General features: G+C 46.6%; 1 protein-coding gene across 3 annotated transcripts in view; it reads right to left on the bottom strand.

Moving 5' to 3' along the window:
- The window catches only part of LOC143837327 (IgGFc-binding protein-like), a 46,671-nt gene extending 28,505 nt beyond the window's left edge, over positions 1 to 18,166 (bottom strand). The window contains exons 1-5 of one of the 3 annotated variants that reach the window (XM_077337007.1): positions 18,069 to 18,166; positions 10,008 to 10,061; positions 6,147 to 7,108; positions 2,931 to 3,176; positions 431 to 1,004 (exon numbers count right to left, since the gene is read on the bottom strand). In XM_077337007.1, coding sequence (XP_077193122.1) covers positions 431 to 1,004; positions 2,931 to 3,176; positions 6,147 to 7,108; positions 10,008 to 10,044 — 1,819 coding nt within the window. In that variant the 5' untranslated portion in view covers positions 10,045 to 10,061; positions 18,069 to 18,166. The other 2 variants (XM_077337008.1, XM_077337006.1) reach the window with 2 other exon arrangements.
- Positions 18,167 to 18,653: the final 487 nt, after the last annotated feature.

The raw sequence follows: 18,653 nt of genomic DNA, 5'->3' as shown, positions 1-18,653 counted from the left end.
AGATTTTGGAAGCTAAGGAAGGCCTGACCTTGGTAGTATCTGGATGGGAGACCACAAAGAGTCTTGGGTCATGGCGCAGAGGTAGGCAATGGCTATACCACCTCTCAAGGTCTCTTGCCTTGAAAACCCTACAGCAGGGGTAGTCAACCTGTGGTCCTCCAGATGTTCATGGACTACAATTCCCATGAGCGCCTGCCAGTAAACGTTGGCAGGGGCTCATGGGAATTGTAGTCCATGAACATCTGGAGGACCACAGGTTGACTACCCCTGCCCTACAGGATTGCCAGAAGTCAACTGTGGCTTAATCACACTATCCACCACTACACAACCTTCAGAGACATCCTCCATTCCCTTCTGGAACTCATCATCCTTGCCCTGAAATAGAGGCATTGTAGCTCCATCCCTCCCACCTTACATTTGTTGTACTTACGGCAGCCAGCCTCTTTTCTCCAGTCCAGTATTGCTGCTCCTTCTCTCTGGCAGGCATCTGCGTAAGTCTTAAATGCTCGGCATAAGATCTGCTTGTAGCCATCGAAAGCGCATAGGTCAGTCACACAGTTGTCCACATAGGGTTTGTACCTGAGCAAGCCATGGCAGGGGTGGAAAGGACCGTCCTTGTGTTTAGCCATCAGTCCGCAAAAGGCTTCTGCTCTGTACTTGGCCATGAGCTCAGCAGAGCATTGCTTGCATTTGCCCTGGCACCCATGACTGCATTGTCCATTTTCATTCTCCACTGTCCAGCTCTTGCCAAACTGTACTGAGTCTGTGGTCAAGCCACCAGAAGACATCACAAAGTCATCATTGGGATCTCCATTGTAGTTGCCGCAGAGGCCACAGAGCTGGCCTTGGAATGCTGCAGTAGCCTTTACCATGAGATAATAACTCCAGTCATAGTAAAGGTTCAGGCCAAAGTCTGTTTCAATGACCAGTTGGCTTCCCCGGTGGTAAAGAGAAAGTTTCCCATCATGCAAGCTCATGGGCAGACGTGAGCGCACTTGGTTGACCTAGAAGTGGCAGACATAGAATGACACTCATCATTTTTTATTAAGGTTGAGGACTGCTGATATTTCTAACAATTCTCCAAAACTATCGAGTGGTTTTAAATTTCTAAAGTCTTCAAGAACCAAGGTTAGATCCAATGAGCTTTTTTGCTTACCTTGCTCAGACCGTTTACGCAATGGAGGTTTCATGCCAGGCTGCAGGCTGAAGTTTTAGTTGTGGCAGGTTGGCCCACCTCTTCCTACACCCACACAGAGGAGCATTTGGCCCGGTGTACCTCATCTGCCCCAGATTTGTGTTCCTGCATGGGAGCTGGGGCAGTGAAGTTCCCAGTGCGTAATCGGTCTCAGCAGTTCTCTATATACTACAACTCGATATCCTTTCTGGCTGTTGTCCATACAGGTTCCATTACCCTCAGCATTTCCTTGGGGACGGGTTCAGAGGAGACCTCCTTCTCTTTCCACCAATGGAAAAGCTTGTTGGACCCAACAATTATTTGTGATTTGGGGAGGGCTTTGGCAAGAACACCTCCTTGGCATATAGGAAGTCCTAGGTTCTATCACTAGCAATTCAACTTAAGAAGATAGTAGGAACTTTTTCTGCATCAGGAATTCCACCTGACTCACTGCTTGTCTAGGATCGAGCAAAATCCTTGTCTAGGATCGAGCTTCTGGATGACGTTGGCACTGCTCTGGGGTGGTCCCAGGCCTGGCCTGACTTAGTCCCTCAGTTGGCCCGTGGCAACGGAACAGGGATAAATTCATGTTCCCTTTTTGCTGTGGGCCACATTGGGGTGTATGTGGGGCCTGGGTCACCCAGAAGGGGAAAAATCAGGCCGTCCTGGCCTGACTTCACCCCACCCTCACCTACAGTACCGCATTGTTAAGAATTTTTTTAATGTCCTGGACAGCTCGGCTGTGCTGTGCAGCATGGTGGAGCTGCATTTTTTTTAACTTGTAAGAATGTGTGATTGTGTAACAATACAATCACACGTTCTTACAAAAATGAAAGTCCACACTGCCCTGCAGTGTGGCGGAACCTTGCTGCCCTGGCTGCCTCATGTAGGAGCACAAATCCCAGATGGACAGGGTGCAGCAGGTCAAATGCTCCCCCGTGTGGAAGTGGGGAAGACTCAAGGTGACCTGCCCGAAACCAGAAACCAGGCGGCAGTGCGGTGTGGCACCTTCTTTGTGGTAACAGTCTAGGTAATGGGAAAGGCCTCCGTCTGAAACCCTACAGAGCTCCTGCCAGTTTGAGTAGACAATATGACCCTCGTGGACCAGTGATATGATTCAGTATAAGACAGCTTCATGTGATTTTGTGATTGGGCTTCCAGCTGACAGAAGAACAACATCTATTTTTTACTGATGGACCCAACTAGACTTCATTGACTTGCAAATCCTCATCCACACAGAAAGCTCCATTTCATATTCTCTTGGTGGCCTTACTCCCACCTAGAAAGTTCTAGGTGTAGTATTGACTTGGGACACTGAAATGCTTTTGTGGGAAGGTAACCTGAGATTATTGACTCCAAGTCAGAAAAGCCATGAAGTTTATACCTGAGAAATAATAAGAATCAACAGAACAAAGAGGGTCAGTTCTAGAGAAGCAGATTTTGAGTAACTGAGCCAGTTGAGGAGGCCCAAGGACAGGATAAAAATAAAGTGGAGGGGTTCAACAAGGGTTAAGACAAGACCATCAAAAGTTGGAAAAACAGATGTGAACAACACAGTCCCTCCGACAAATCTTTCAGAATACATTTTTCAAAAATGACATAGGAAGAAAGACGCTCTATTAATCATAAACTTTGGTATAGAGGTTAGGTTTCCCATGCAAATCCTTGCTGAAAAGTGCATAAGCCTTGCATGCCATTTTGTTCCCATAGGGGATGCCATAAGCAGGAATAACAATGCTCAAAGACGGGATCTTACTCTGACTAGTCCGTATTCATACTTGACCATGGTGATGTTGAAGCCATAGACGGTGAGGGTGACCTGGCTCATGAAAGACAGTGGGGCGCTGCTGCTCTTCTTGCTCTTGGTGAAAACATGGAAGAACGGCAGCTTGGAACTGCGCGAGCACGTCTTGACCACGGTGTAGGCACAGGTGCCTTGGAAATCGTAGTTGCGTCCATCGAAAGTGTGGTAGTGAGACTGGCCTGAGGCCCAGCAAGCAGACTGGGTGGGGAAAACAGGAACACACTTAGGTAAACCATCCCGGACCACACAAGTCATTCCTGCGTTGCAGGACATTGTGTGGCATGTCTGGGCAGCTTGCACACATCTGGGCCAGCCATTGATAACATGACATACAGATCCCAGTCGGCAATGTGTGCTTCGGCAGGAGGCTGAGACGGGAACACACTGGGGTCTGCCATCCACAAGGTTACAGACAGTCCCCTCTTTACACTGGAGGTTGGCACAGGATTGCAGGATGGGGACACACCTGGGGATCCCGCCGACAATGTAACATATGGTCCCTGCTTTGCAGGAATGATTGGCACACGATTGAGGGATGAGAATACATTTAGGCAACCCATCAACAACCTGACATGCGGTCCCCACAGGGCAGTGATGATTGGCACAAGATTGTGGGACGGGGACACATTTGGGGAATCCATCAACAACCTGACATGTGGTCCCCACAGCACAATGATGATGGGCACAGGATTGTGCGATGGGAATGCATTTTGGTAAACTATTAACAACATGACATATCGTTCCTACAGAGCAGTGATGATGGGCACAGGATTGTGGGATGGGGACACATTTGGGTAGCCCATCAAGAACCTGACATTCAGTCCCCACATTGCAGTGATGATCGGTACATGATTGTGCAAGAGGAGAACATTTGGGGACCCCATCAACAACCTGACATATAGTCCCCACATTGCAGTGATGATGGGCACAGGACTGTGGGATGGCGACACATTTGGGGAACCCATCAACAACCTGACATGTGGTCCCCACATCACAGTGATGATGGGAACAGGATTGTGGGATGGGAATGCATTTTGGCAAACCATCAACAACATGACATATGGTCCCTACATCACAATGATGATTTGCACAATACTGTGGGGTGGGGACACATTTGGGGAACCCGTCAACAACATGACATACGGTCCCTACATTGCAGTGGTGATTGGCACAGGATTGTGGGAAAGGAACACACTTAGCCAACCCATCAACAACATGACATATGGTCCCCACACTGCATTGATAATGAGCACAGGATTGTGGGATGGGAATGCATTTGGCCAACCCATCAACAACATGACATGCGGTCCCCATGCTGCAGTGCTGATTCTCACAGGATTGCGGGGTTTGGACACATTTGGGGAACCCATCAACAACTTGACATATGGTCCCTACATCACAGTGATGGCTCACACATGATTGTGGGATTGGGACACATTTGGGGAACCCATCAACAACTTGACATATGGTCCCTACATCACAGTGATGACTCACACAAGATTGTGGGATTGGGACACATTTGGGGAACCCATCAATGACATGGCATACCGTCCCCACATTGCAGTGATGACTCGCACAAGATTGTGGGATTGGGACACATTTGGGGAACCCATCAATGACATGGCATACGGTCCCCACATTGCAGTGATGACTCGCACAAGATTGTGGGATTGGGACACATTTGGGGAACCCATTAATGACATGGCATATGGTCCCCACATCACAGTGATGACTCACACAAGACTGTGGGATTAGTACACATTTGGGGAACCCATCAACAAGATGACATATGGTCCCCACATCACAGTGATGATAGGCACAAGATTGTGGGATTGGGACACATTGGGGGAACCCATCAACGACATGACATATGGTCCCCACATCACAGTGATGACTCACACAAGACTGTGGGATGGGGACACACTTGGCCAACCCATCAACAACATGACATATGGTCCCCACATCGCAGTGACGATTCGCACAAGACTGTGGGATGGGGACACACTTGGGGAACCCATCAACAATATGACATATGGTCCCCACATCACAGTGATGATGGGAACAGGATTGTGGGATGGGAATGCATTTTGACAAACCATCAACAACATGACATGCGGTCCCCACATCACAGTGATGATTTGCACAAGACTGTGGGTTGGGGACACACTTGGGGAATCCATCAACAACATGACATATGGTCCCCACATTGCAGTGATGACTCACACAAGATTGTGGGATGGGAACACACTTGGGGAACCCATCAAAAACTTGACATATCGTCCCCACATCACAGTGATGACTCACACAAGATTGTGGGATGGGGACACACTTGGGGAACCCATCAACAACATGACATATGGTCCCCACATCACAGTGGTGATGCTCACAAGATTGAGGGATGGGAATGCATTTTGGTAAACCATCAACAACATGACATACAGTATTCTCACTGCAGTGATGATGGGCACAAGATTGTGGGATGGGGACACATTTGGGGAACCCATCAACAACATGACATATGCTCCCTACGTTGCAGTTATAATTTGCGCAGGACTGCCTGATGGGGATGCATTTGGGAAACCCGTTAATTACATCACATGCCGTCCCCTTAGGACATTGGTACTTGGCACAAGATTGTGGCATGGGAATGCATTTGGGGAACCCATCAAGAACATGACATACAGTCCCCCCTTTGCATTGGAACTGAGCACAGGAAGCTTGGATGGGAACACACTTTGGCCAGCTATCAACTATTTTACAAATCGTCCCAACCTCGCATTGGTATTTGTCACAAGATGGTGGGATGAGAACACATTTAGGCCAACTATTAACCATTTGGCAAGCCGTCCCTTCTTTGCATCTCACATTGTCGCAAGAAGCAAGGATGGGAATACATTTTGGCCAACTGTCAACCATTTGGCAGGCTGTCCCTTCTTTACATCTCACATTGTCACAAGAAATGGGGATGGGAACACATTTGGGCCAGTTGTCAACAACTCTGCATATGGTTCCTCCTCTGCACAGATATTTGTCACAAGATGGTGGGATAGGGACGCATCTGGGCCAACCACCAATGATTGTGCAAACGGTTCCAGGTTTGCATTGGAGGCTATCACAGGAAGGAAGCATGGGGACACATTTGGGGAACCCATCAACAGGATGACATACGGTCCCTACTTTGCAGATGACCTTGTCACAAGACTGTGGGGCAGGAACACATCTGGCCTGTCCATCAATCATCTCACACGTGGTCCCTGACTTGCACTGATTTCCACCACAGGATGCTACTTGGGTAGCCGGCACACACTTTGGCCAGCCCTCAACCATCTCACAAGTGCTTCCTGCATTGCACTGAACCCTGTGGCAAGAAGGCAGGCTAGAGACGCAGGTGGGTACACCGTGAACTAACTCGCACAGGGTTCCTAGTTTGCAGTGAATTCGGTCACAAGATGTTGGGGTGGGCAGACATCTAGGCAAGCCATGTTCCATCTGGCATCTCTCCCCAGCCGCACATATTATATCGTGACAAGATGAAGGCCGTGGGACACACTTTGGATGCCCACTGACTATTTCACACACGGTCCCTTCTTGACACAGAAGGTCATTGCAGGTTGCTGGTGCCGGGACACACTGTGGCTGGCCTTCCACCATCTTACACAAAGTTCCATCGTTGCATGAGACGTTGTCACAGGAAGGCTGGACGGGCAAGCACACAGGCCACCCGTTAACAAAGCGGCACTCTGTTCCTGGGTGGCATCTGAAGGGCTGACAGGACAACGGCACCGGGATACACTGAGGTATGTCATTGGTGATGACACAGATGGTGTTCTCTTTGCAGTGGACGTTGGCACATGACGGTGTTGCCACTATGCATCTGGGAGCTCCATCCAGCAGCTGACATATTGTCCCATCTGGACATGTGATGTGATGACAATTGTGTGCGTAAGGGATGCAGCTGGGGATGCCCTGGGCTATCTCACACACAGTTCCTTCTGGGCACTGGAAGGCGTGACATGCCTGAGATACCGCAACGCACTGTGGTTTCCCCCGCTTGATGACGCAGATTGTTCCCGTTTCACAATTCATTCGACTGCAGAGGGTCAACTGAGGGCCCTGTGGGGGCAGAGCAGCTGGAAAACAAGCACATTTTTAAATAAAGGTAAGATATTCCAGGTCAGAAATATTTTTTCATTGATAGTTCCATTTCTGTGCTCCCCTCTTTCTAGGGACTCAGGATGGCTCACAAGGTAGTAAATTACGTAAACGGAATAAATTGTCAGTCTAATGATTTCGTCGCATTAAGTAGATTTAAAAAACATTAAAACCAGAAATTAAATACTAAATTGCCCGATTTACTTTATCCTGTGGGAGAAGGCAGAGGGCGGGTCAAAGAACTCTTCAACTGAAGTCTAATTTGGTGGGTTTCTGGGAGGGAGACCAGAAGGTTCAGATGTTGTTTTGGAGTCGCCAGAGGCCTGGCAAAACAGCTCCGTCTTACAAGCTCTGCAGAACTGATTAAGCTCCCGCAGGGCTCTGATCTCATTAAACAGAGTGTTCCACCAGGCTACGGTACAGGCCAAACAAAAGCCCTGGCCCTGGTTGAAGCCAGTTTAATCTTCTTGGGGCCAGGGATCCTGAGCAAATTTGGTCTCCAGATCTTAAAGCTCTTTGGGAGACATGCAGGGAGAGGGGGTCCTGGAGGTATGTGTCAGAGTGCTCAGTGTTCCAATAAGACCAACTTCTGTATAAGAGAGTTTCTTTGTAAAGGAAAGAAGACATCTGGTACACTTGCATAGACAGAACTGAGGGCCTTTGCCAAATGGACAGAGTATATGATGCGTTGAAGCCGATGGGCCAAAATGAATTGCAAAGAAAGCCACAACATTCCAGATCGCTTATGCTACACAGGGCGAAGCTGGGAATGCATGGGGGAGAAGGAAGGGAGATAGAGGGAGTAGGGAAAGATCATGGCAGAAAACCAGGGGGGTTCTGACAGTATGATAGTCCCACAAGAAAATCAAGGGGATTGAAGACTGAGAAAGATTTCTCTGTAATTGGCAGCTCGAGATTCTAATCAAAGCACAATTGAATTGTTGTCAGACATGGCCAACGTGACACTCATCAACACATTTCCTAGTACCCCGCAAATATTTTTTAGAAAGTGGGTTGGGTCTCTTGCCCAGCAGAACTCCTGAGTGGAGATCTGAGTAGCTGTGCAGCTTTAAATAATAGTATTTTGATGGGAGCTGACCCCAAAATGTTGTTTTATTCTCCCAGACTGTTTCCACAGCAGCGAAAAATGATGCAGTGGCTGCTTTCAAGTTCCATTCAAGTGTCTGCAGTAGCACAACAGAATCAGCTCGAAGCTCACGCCTTGAATAAATCTTTGCTGGCCTTAAAAGGTGCTAGTGGACTCTGATTTTCAAGTTCTGTGGAATGGCAAACCTTTCACACAAAAGACTTGCTGCCAAGTTGCAGATCCATAGGCACCCTCTGTTTGCCACATGGTTTGAGAATCCTGGCAAAGCACAATTTCTTCCCCCCCCCTCCAGCATCTAAACACTACTTGTGGTTTAAGGTGCAACGAGGCACTTCGTAAATTTGGGCAGAAAAACATTTGTGTCATGGTGGCTGATATGCTTTGTCTTCATGCATCAATGCAAGACGCCCCCCCCCCCAATACTTGGGTGATTTGAATGCCTCGGGACAGGTGTGTGTGATTTTTAAAATTTTTCTTGATTTTAGATTGTGTTGTGTTGTGAGTGTAGCATTGCAAATCAGACAAAAACATTTGGGGAGAAGGCCTGATGGGAGGTGGGTCTGCCAACTTGGTGTAGTGGTTAGGAGTGCGGGCTTTTAATCTGGCGAGCCAGGTTCGAGTCTGCGCTCCCCCATGTGCAATCTGCTTGGTGTCAGGATCAGTACTTGTTCTCTGCCATGATCTTGGAATACTGGGCCTGTGTGACTCCATCTTGCCTATGCAAATTGCGCCTTATTCCTGTAACCCATGTCTATTCTCTGTTCCCATGTAACCATGCTTTGTAGTTGCCTGCTTTGAATTGTTTGCTTTGATCTTTGCCTGTTCACTCTGCATATTTCCCCCCCCCCTCTTTGGGAAACATTGTAACAGGGATCCTGTGGTGCCCGTGAAAGGTTTTATCAACAAGTCGGCGCTGGCTGGCTCAAGGCCGCGCGAATTTCAACACCTCCGGCAGGAAGCCTGGGATGGCACTAGGGAAAGGGGGCTCCCCTCCCTTGAGTTATAGTGACTAGAGCTAACTTCCATTAAAGCTTTCTTTTCATAGAAGTTTTGTTGTGAGTTTTGTCAGCACTTGACACTTGGATGACCTTGGGCTCGCCACAGCACTGATAAAGCTTCTGTGACTGAGCAGTAATCTCAGGGCTCTCTCAGCCTCACCTCCCTCATAGGGGAGAGGAAAGGGAAGGTGATTGTAAGCCATTTGAGACTCCTTCGGGTGGAGAAAAGCGGCATATAAGAACCAAATCTTCTTCTTTTTCTCCTTCTCCTTCATTCCTCTCTCCTAATGGAACTGCAAAATGCCCATTGCAAATGGAGTCCTGACCAGTGATGGGAGAAAATCACAGATGCAGAATGCACAGATTTGATGTCTGCATTTCAAATTCGATGCAGTGAGTACCAGGCAATCACAACAGTGGAATCAGTAGTACTCATTCTAGTACTTTATTTCTTGGGAATAAATGCCTGTTTCGTTTTTCTTTTCTTTTCCAGTACATCTTCATCAACAGTGGCACATAAAATGATATTTATTAATTAAGTAAACCTATCAACTCTCAGGCTTTTCCTCATGACTTAAGGCAGGTGGGCCTGCCTTACTCCCACCAACTCCCAGTTCCACCCCTCCCCTAAGTCTCCAGGGATTTCTGAAACCACAGATGGCAGCCCTAGAAGTCCCTGGGTCCCAGATCTGCTGCATGAAATGAAGGCCTTAGATTGCCTCATGACAGAACCATCTCTTATTCAACCAGCATTTGAAGTCTTCTACTTACCACACGGAAGGGTGAACCAAGCCCACAAAAGTAGCATGTTGACAATCTTCCTGTCTGGAAAGCAAAAAAAAAAAAAAAAAAAATTAAAAACGGACATGAAAATACTGGAGTCTGCTGCATTGGTGTTCATGCTTGTTGGTTCCTCTAGATCAGCGGTAGTCAACCTGTGGTCCTCCAGATGTCCATGGACTACAATTCCCATGAGCCCCTGCCAGCTGGCAGGGGCTCATGGGAATTGTAGTCCATGAACGTCTGGAGGACCACAGGTTGACTACCCCTGCTCTAGATGTTAGAGTTTGAAGGGATCTTTGTAATTGGCAACTCGAGATTCTAATCAAAACACAACTGAAGTGTAGCCATACAAAGTCCACCCCACCTGGTGGAACGAGCTCCTTGAAGAGATCAGGGCCCTGCCCAAACTTTCACAATTCCACAGGTCCTGCAAAAGGGAGCTCCTCCACCAGGCATTTGCGTGAGGCCATCCAACTCAAAACATCTGCTGCCCCCCCCCCCCCGACACCCTTCCATGACTGACCAATCTGACCTGCCCAGGGATTGTCATTGTTATAGTTCTGTTAATAATACAGTTCTGGCTGCCATGTTATGTTATGATTATGTTATGTCATGTTATGTTATGATTGTTATTTATTGCATTGTTCTAATATTCTATGTAACCATTCTATAATGTTTAATGTAAAATGTCCAGAGCCTTAGGGAAGGGCGGTATAGAAATCTAAATAAGCAAATAAGTCTGTCTGTCTGTCTGTCTGTCTGTCTCTCTCCAGGCTCATCTAGTCCAGGGGTAGTCAACCTGTGATCCTCCAGATATCCATGGACTACAATTCCCATGAGCCCCTGCCAGCAAATGCTGGCAGGGGCTCATGGGAATTGTAGTCCATGAACATCTGGAGGACCACAGGTTGACTACCCCTGATCTAGTCCACCCCCTATTTTGTAAATCCCATAATGTGTTTTAAAATGATGTAAGGGAGAAAGGGAACAGTATAAAACAGATGGATAAACAAATAATAAATCAATTAATGCATAAATAAATAAATAGATGTACAGCTCAATATGTGATTTAAACTCCACATTTATCCAGCTTCTGGTCCCCACATTTATCCAGTTCTGAAACTGGGGACCAGAGTAAAGTGAATGCATATTGGCTGTCTCTTGTAAACACATGCACCTGAGCAGTGTACGGGCATTCACTGTAACTTTTCACCATGACAATGCTCATTCACTTTGCAAGTGAAATCCAAACCCAATTCTTGGGAAATCTGGGCTTTAAAGAACACATTTGGAATCATAAGTACACAGAGCTGGAAGAGACCACGAAGGGCCATCCGGTCCAGCCTCCCACCTACCTGGGGACTTTAAAATCACATAGGTCCTTGTCCAATATCCTCCTAAAAACTTTCAATGAAGAAATCTCCACCTCCACCCAAGGCAGTATATCCCATGTACAAATAGTTCGCACCATCAGAAAATACTTTCTAATAGTTATTGGATTCCACCCTCTCAGCCATCCTAGTCACCCTTCTCTGAACATGTCCCAATCTGTCAATGCCCTTCTTGAACTGTGGCACCCAGAACTGGACATAAAATTCCAAATGAGGTCTAACCAAGGCAGAATAGAGTGGTGTTATAACTTCCCTTGCTCTAGATTCTATGTTCCTAGCACTGCAGCCAAACATCACATTAGCCTTCTTAGCTGCCATACTGCACTGTTGGCTCATATTCAACTTATTGTTCACCACAACTCCTAAGTCCCTTTAACTCAGTGATTCTCAACCTGGGGGTCGGGATCCCTTTGGGGGTCGAATTACCCTTTCACAGGGGTCATGGCAGGGCAAGCAGCTTGGCTGGGGGGGGGGAGGGTGTACCATCCATACAACAGCCTTGCGGGGTAGATCCAGATAGAGCATTCATGTGTCCAGAGCAGCGGAAAAGAGCGAGATCGGCATGGTAGGACAAGAGGCAGAACAGAACTGAGAAACCCCAGGAAAAAAACAATTCATATGCAGCCATGAGCAATGGATCTTCACGCCACTGGTCAGTTTTGGTTTAATTTCTGTGAAAGAACCCTTGCGTAATTTTATGGTTGGGGGTCACCACAACATGAGGAACTGTATTAAAGGGTTGTGGCATTAGGAAGGTTGAGAACCACTGCTTTAACTATTATCAATCCAGGTATCCCCCATCTTATATTTATGCATCACATTATTATTATGCAAATGTAATACTTTGCGATTCTACCTATTAAAATTCATTTTGTTGGCTATGGCCCAATTTTCTGATCTATCCAGATCTCCTTGAATAGTAGTTCTTTCCTCTGGGGTATTAGCTCCCCTCCCCACCCAGTGTATTGCCCTCTGCAAATCTGACCATTGTACCCTCTATTGTCCCATCCAAATAATTAATGAGAAGATTAAACAATGGCAGCCCCAAGAAAGAACCCGGTGGTACATCGCTGGCCACCACCTTCCAAGATGAAGATGAAGAACTGATGAGCACCCTTTGGGTTCTATCAGCCCACCAATTACAAATCCATTTTATTGTGACCTTCTCCATCCCAGTTTTTACTAACTTCCTCAGAAAAATATCATAGGGGACCTTATCGAAGGCTTTGCAAATATCAAGATATATCCTATATACTCGCATATAAGCCTAGTTTTTCAGCACCTTTTTTCACACAGAAAAAGCCCTCCTCAGCTTATACATGGGTATATATGTTGATTGAAATAAAAGCCTACTCCAGCCAGCCAGTTGTTGCTTTGGCAGCTTGTAGGACATCAATGGTTTGACTGAGGGAATCTGATCGTTTTTTCCCTTTTGCTTTCATTTCTTCCTTTTCTTAATCACTTCTTCCAAACTATTCTTTTGGTTTCTGTGGGTGAAATGTGGGGTACAAAAACCCACAGCTATTCATACTCTTGACTTTTCTGTATTTGTTGGAGGGGGAGGCTGGATGGGAGAGCCTGTGATGATGGAGCATTTCCAAACCCTCGGCTTATATGCAAGTCAATAAGTTTGCCTAGATTTTGTGGTAAAATTGGGTGCCTCGGCTTATATGCAAGTTGGCTTATATGCGAGTATATACAGTACTTTACCCACCACATTTCCTGCATCTACTAAACTAGTCACTTTATCAAAAAAAAAAGCAATAAGATTAGTCTGGCAGGGCTTATCCCTGAGAAATCCCAGTTGACTTTCATTAAAGACCACATTATTCTCTATTCTCTCTATTCTCTATTCTCTATTCCAAAACCGTTCCTGATACTGACTCGGTTGTGGTTGCTTCTTTTTCCTCTTTTTTAAAAATAGCAACCATATTGGCCCTCCTCCAGTCCATTGGATCTCCCCCTGCTCTCCAGAACTTCTCAAAGATAATTGCTACAGATTCTGAGATTTCCAGTTCTTTCATTCAGCTATATATGTGTTGAATGCAACGTAAGACTTACTAAATACCTATATAAATAGAAATCAGGCTTACACTGTACACAGATGGTGCATATGTTCACTGTAATTTTTAAACAGGGCTTCTTCCTAAATTCTAACATCCGTTAATTTCTCCTGGACATATAGAAATAAACGGAGTGGGGAAATAGACGGGAACAGACTGCAAGATTTAACTCAGCAAGCTGTTCCATTATTACTCTCACCTAAAAAAGAAACCTTTTTTTTTCCTTTGAGGATGCAGAGGAGGTGCACACTGTCCAAGAAAACGTGATGCATAATGATGTTATAATAATATAATTGATAATAGACTAGTAGTAAAGCTCGTTGTGTGTTGTAATGCAACAGGCATTAGTTCATAGTTTGGTGTGGGGTTTGTGCCTTACTTGGAAGCTGTTAACCCTAAGAGGAGGTCTCTCTGTGCACAACAGTCCTGACCCAAGTCAGATTCAAGCACACATAGGAAGTGTGGAATTCCAGAACATGAACCTATCTGGCAACCTTACCTCCTCTCTGCAGTATTTTGTTGACCTGAAATAGGCCAGGGGGTGCTATGTAGCTGGTAGGTTGGCTGCAGAGGCATTATACCTTTTTGAGGCCCCACTTCCAAACCTTAAGGAATATTTCCGGCTGTAGGACACACCCACACTGGCACCACTCCACCCCAACCTCAGCCTGCAAGCCTCTACCATTATCTCTACTATCACTGCTCGTCTCTAGACTATAAAGATCAGCTCTGCAGGAGGAAATGACATTTGAAGGGTAGTCCCTGAGGCATTGTACTGTTTTGAGGCCCCACCTCCAAACCTCAAGGTATATTTCCAACCCAGCTCATCTCCAGCCTAAAAAGATCAGCTCCCCAGGCAAAAATTGATGTTTTGGAGGGTGGACAGGGTGCAAAAGAAACATTTGTGGCCTCCCATACATGTTGTTGTGGAGATGAAACACATGAGGCCTACTTTACAGGGTGGTTGAGCAGATGAAACAGGAGGCAAAAGAACCCCTGCAACAGCATCCAGTTTCATCTGTACAACAACCCTGTGCTGTAGGCCTCAAATGTTTGGAGAGTGGGGGAGAAGAGACATGTATGGCTTGGCTGTGTCTTCCCTCCAGCAGTGAAGCCAGCCACAGCAGTGTTGTAAGTGAGAAGGGGCTTTTCTGTGGCCTCTCTGTCAGCCAACTGTTAGGCAGAAGAGGATAACTTTCCCCCCTTATGAGTGCCCCCACAAATGGAATGCATACTCATGCCCACAGACTCCCCTGCATTGTTCTTGGCAATGGCCCCTCAGCATGACAACAGAGAGAGACAGAAAAAGAAACGTGTCCTTTGCCTCAGTCCAGGGCTGCTGGAGGCTTCCTTCATAGCAGGCCTGAAGGAAGGGCGTGTGTGCAGAATTCTGAGCAAGAACAGCACTTGGCCCTGCGTAGGGGCTATTCTACCAATAGGAGGCTTCGGAACCTTCGGCATGTTGTCAGAAGTATGATCGTGATTTTATAAACTACTAGAAAATAAGCCCGCTGTAATCGGAATACAGCGGGCCCTAGCAGGGCTGTCGAGGTTGGGGTCACTGCAGAGCGAGAGAACGTACCGGAGGATGGGTGGCGGGCATCCTGTGAGGCGGCGGCGAGTCATGGGACCCCTCCCGCCCCGCGGCCTACTGTATTTAGTGGCCACGAGACAGGTACTGTCTGTCCGGACAGGTATTGTCTGTCCGGAGGAAGGGTCCAATCCGGACCCTTCCTCATCCCGGACACATCCCGCCTCAGAACGCCTTACCGTTTTATTCAGTCCGTGGCGCCCGCGGCGTCACAGGGGGTGTTAAGATGATGAGGAGGAGGATAATGCAACGATAATATTTTGGAATTTGGAGGAGTTGTCAGCCCTGCATTATAAATTCCTTTGCCAAGCATTGTTTCAGTTCTCCTGTAAGTGACTGTGCATGCAGTCCTTTATCCTAAAACCAAACTTTCTTCAGGCGCTTGGGAGTGGGAACATGTGTCTATTTATGCGAAGGATACTATGCTGTAGGTGAAGATCTATTACAGCAGTATGGTTGATAGCACCTCTGGTGGTGGACAGTATTGTCATGTCACAGTGGATTTATGGTGACTCTGTAGGGTTTTTCAAGGCTAGAGGCACTTTGCCATGGCTTGCCTCTGTGTCACGCCCTTGATATTTCTTGGAGGTCTCCCATCCAAATACTAGCCTGGCAGACCCTGCATAGCTTCCAAAATCCGATGTGATTAAGACTATACAAATCAGGTGATAGCAGCACTAGAAGTGGGATTATTTGTGTGTGCGGGTTTCTTTCAAGTGTTATTTAAAACCTGCAAAGCCCACCTGGCTGAATGGAGACCATGTTTGTTTTCTTCCAAAAAACCAACGAACAGATGAATGAATCAGAGAGAACGAGGGCTCAGTGATACAATCTCCCAGTTTGGGCTGATTCCTGATTAAATAATTTTAGCTGATTACTCCTTTGCCTTTGAACTAATTAATCAGCCGGTTAATCAAATAATTGCCCTGCATTTGCATTCGACCTCCTTCTCAGCATAGGTGCTTTTCTTTGAGCTCTAGGAAGTATCAAATAACTTATGATTTAATGCATAATAAGGTGCCGTCTTAAGAAGGAAAGGTCATTGCTCATGTTTTCTTTTTCGTTCCTTTTTATAGGAACACGTCAGAACCAGAATAGCTGATTAGGTTTCTACCCCCTCCTTCCTGATTACAATTAGTCCCCCGCTAATCAATCAACTAAAGCTCAAGATGACTCATTAAACTTCATAAAATGTGTCGCCCACCTGGCAAAGACAAAAGATGGTTAGCCTCGGTTGGATTTCTTCCCATGGGACTAACGGGGCATAAAAAATCCATGTCAACACAGATTGCTCAATGGTGAGAAGAGGCAGGTCTGGAAAGCTATAAGCCAGTGGTTCTCAGCCTGGGGGTCGGGACCCCTTTGGGGGTCGAACAACCTTTTCACAGGAGTCGCAGCAGGGCAAGCAGCTTGGCCCGGGGGGGGGCTCCATCCACACAACAGCCTTGTGGGGTAGATCGAGATAGAGCGTTCATCTGTCTGGAGCAGCGGAAAAGAGCGAGATCGACATGGTGGGACAAGAGACAGAACTGAACTGCGAAACCCCGGGGAAAAAACCAATTCATATACAATCCTGAACAATGGATCTTCGCGCCATTGGTCAGTTTTGGTTTAATTTTTGTGAAAGAACACTGGTATAGTTTTATGGTTGGGGGTCACCACAACAGGAGGAACTGTATTAAAGGGTTGCAGCATTAGGAAGGTTCAGAAGCATTGATATAAGCCATGGTATGTTTGTAAGGGTCATCAAACTATTCCTTGTAGTGCCCCCACTAGGGGCTTTCAAGGCAACTGAGAAACAGAGGAGATTTGTCATTGTCTCCCTCTGCAGAGTCTTCCTTGGTCATCTCCCACCCAAATTCTGACCCTGCTTAGCTCCTGAGATATGACAAGGCTGGGCTATACCCTAGCGGTCCATGACTTAAGTCACTGCGCTCTATGGTGCTTTCCTCTTGGATTATTTTGAGAGTAGGACAAAGATTCTCTTAGAACGTTGAACGTCAATTAGTAAGTTACCATTGCGTCTTTCAGGGGTAGTCAAACTGCGGCCCTCCAGGTGTCCATGGACTACAATTCCCAGGAGCGAATGCTGGCAGGGGCTTCTGGGAATTGTAGTCCATGGACATCTGGAGGGCCGCAGTTTGACTACCCCTGATGCTTGAATGAAGGGCAGCAAATACAGACAAATGGGACAGTTTTTAGTGTCTACAATCAAAGAGAGAGCAAAACCTATCCTTAGGCTACTAAGAATATTTTCAAAATAGTACAAAATAAAGTACTATTTTGTACTATTTTGAAAATATTGTTAGTAGCCTCAGGATAGGTTTTTCCTCTCTTTGAATGAAGGGGAGAACAGGATGCAGAATGAAACAAAAAGCTCAATCTCTTTCACAGCACACTCTTCGTAGTGTTGCCAAGGCCATCCAATCCTCCTAATTTTATTAAAGCTTTTAATATCCTGCTTTTGTCCCCAATGAGAACCTTAAAGTGGCTCTTCCGTTGATCCTCACAACAACCCTGTGAGATAGGCTAGTCTGAGAGCGAGTGGCCGGTCCCTAGTTGACCAATGGACTTCCACAGCAGAGTGAGGACTCAAAAATGGTTTCCCCAGATCCTAGTTGTCATTCTGCGCACATGGGATAATGGACCTTCAGTGTGCTTTTGCAGCTGGATTTTCCTGTGCGGAACAGAAAATCTGCTTCTAAAGTGCATCGAAAGTGCATTATCCGTTGTGTGCAGAATAGTCCTCAATGTTGGCCTGCCACAGTACAGCACAGTGCCAACACAGAAGCAGACAGAGCACCTCTCTCTATCTCTAGATGTATTAAAAATATTTCTACCCCTTTCCCCTCCTGTTCTTTAGCAACCCACTATTATTTAGCTATCTTCTGAGTTCTTCCATGATAGACAAAACCACAGACAGCTATGAGAGCCACGTTCCCAGTCATTTGCATGTTACTATGTCCAGTTTGCCTCAGATACACAGGAACTTGTCCCATCCTACCTTGACAGGCTTGGTCTTTTCTGTCTTGCTCTAATTCATCTCTGGCATCTGTCTGAGATTCTGATCTCAGAACCTGGTTTTCTACTGTCCACGATGAGGGCTCCAGCCAATGGGTGTGAGGGACACGCCTCTTTACTCCTCTCTATGCGTGCTCCTGTCCTTGACTTTCTGAATAAAAGCCAGAGTCACTTGCCTATGGGAGTCTCAGTGGCACAGAAGGCAAAACGTTTCTTCCACATTTGTCTCTGGGCATCAATGCAGGCAGGATATTAGCCACACTGAGTTCCACCCCGTGTGAGCAGCGCTGAACATGTATTCTGGGTTTCCTAATCTTTCAAAAAGACCGAATAACCTTAGGCATGCGTTGGACTTTATTTCCCTCTAATTGCAACTTAAGTACATGAGTAGGGCAGAGAGAGAGAGAGATACAGAGACAGAGAGAGACAGGGAGAGAGAGAGACAGAGAGGGAGAGACAGAGAGAGATAAAGTGACAGAGAGAGGCAGAAAGAGAGTCACAAAGAGAAAAAGAGAGAGACAAAGCGACAGGCAGAGAGAGACAGAGAAAGAGACAGAAAGACAGAGAC

This window comes from Paroedura picta, chromosome 5 (assembly GCF_049243985.1).
Source record: "Paroedura picta isolate Pp20150507F chromosome 5, Ppicta_v3.0, whole genome shotgun sequence".
Taxonomy (NCBI): domain Eukaryota; kingdom Metazoa; phylum Chordata; class Lepidosauria; order Squamata; family Gekkonidae; genus Paroedura; species Paroedura picta.
The sequence above is the reverse complement of the archived record's forward strand: the minus strand, read 5'-3'. Positions and strand labels throughout refer to the sequence as shown.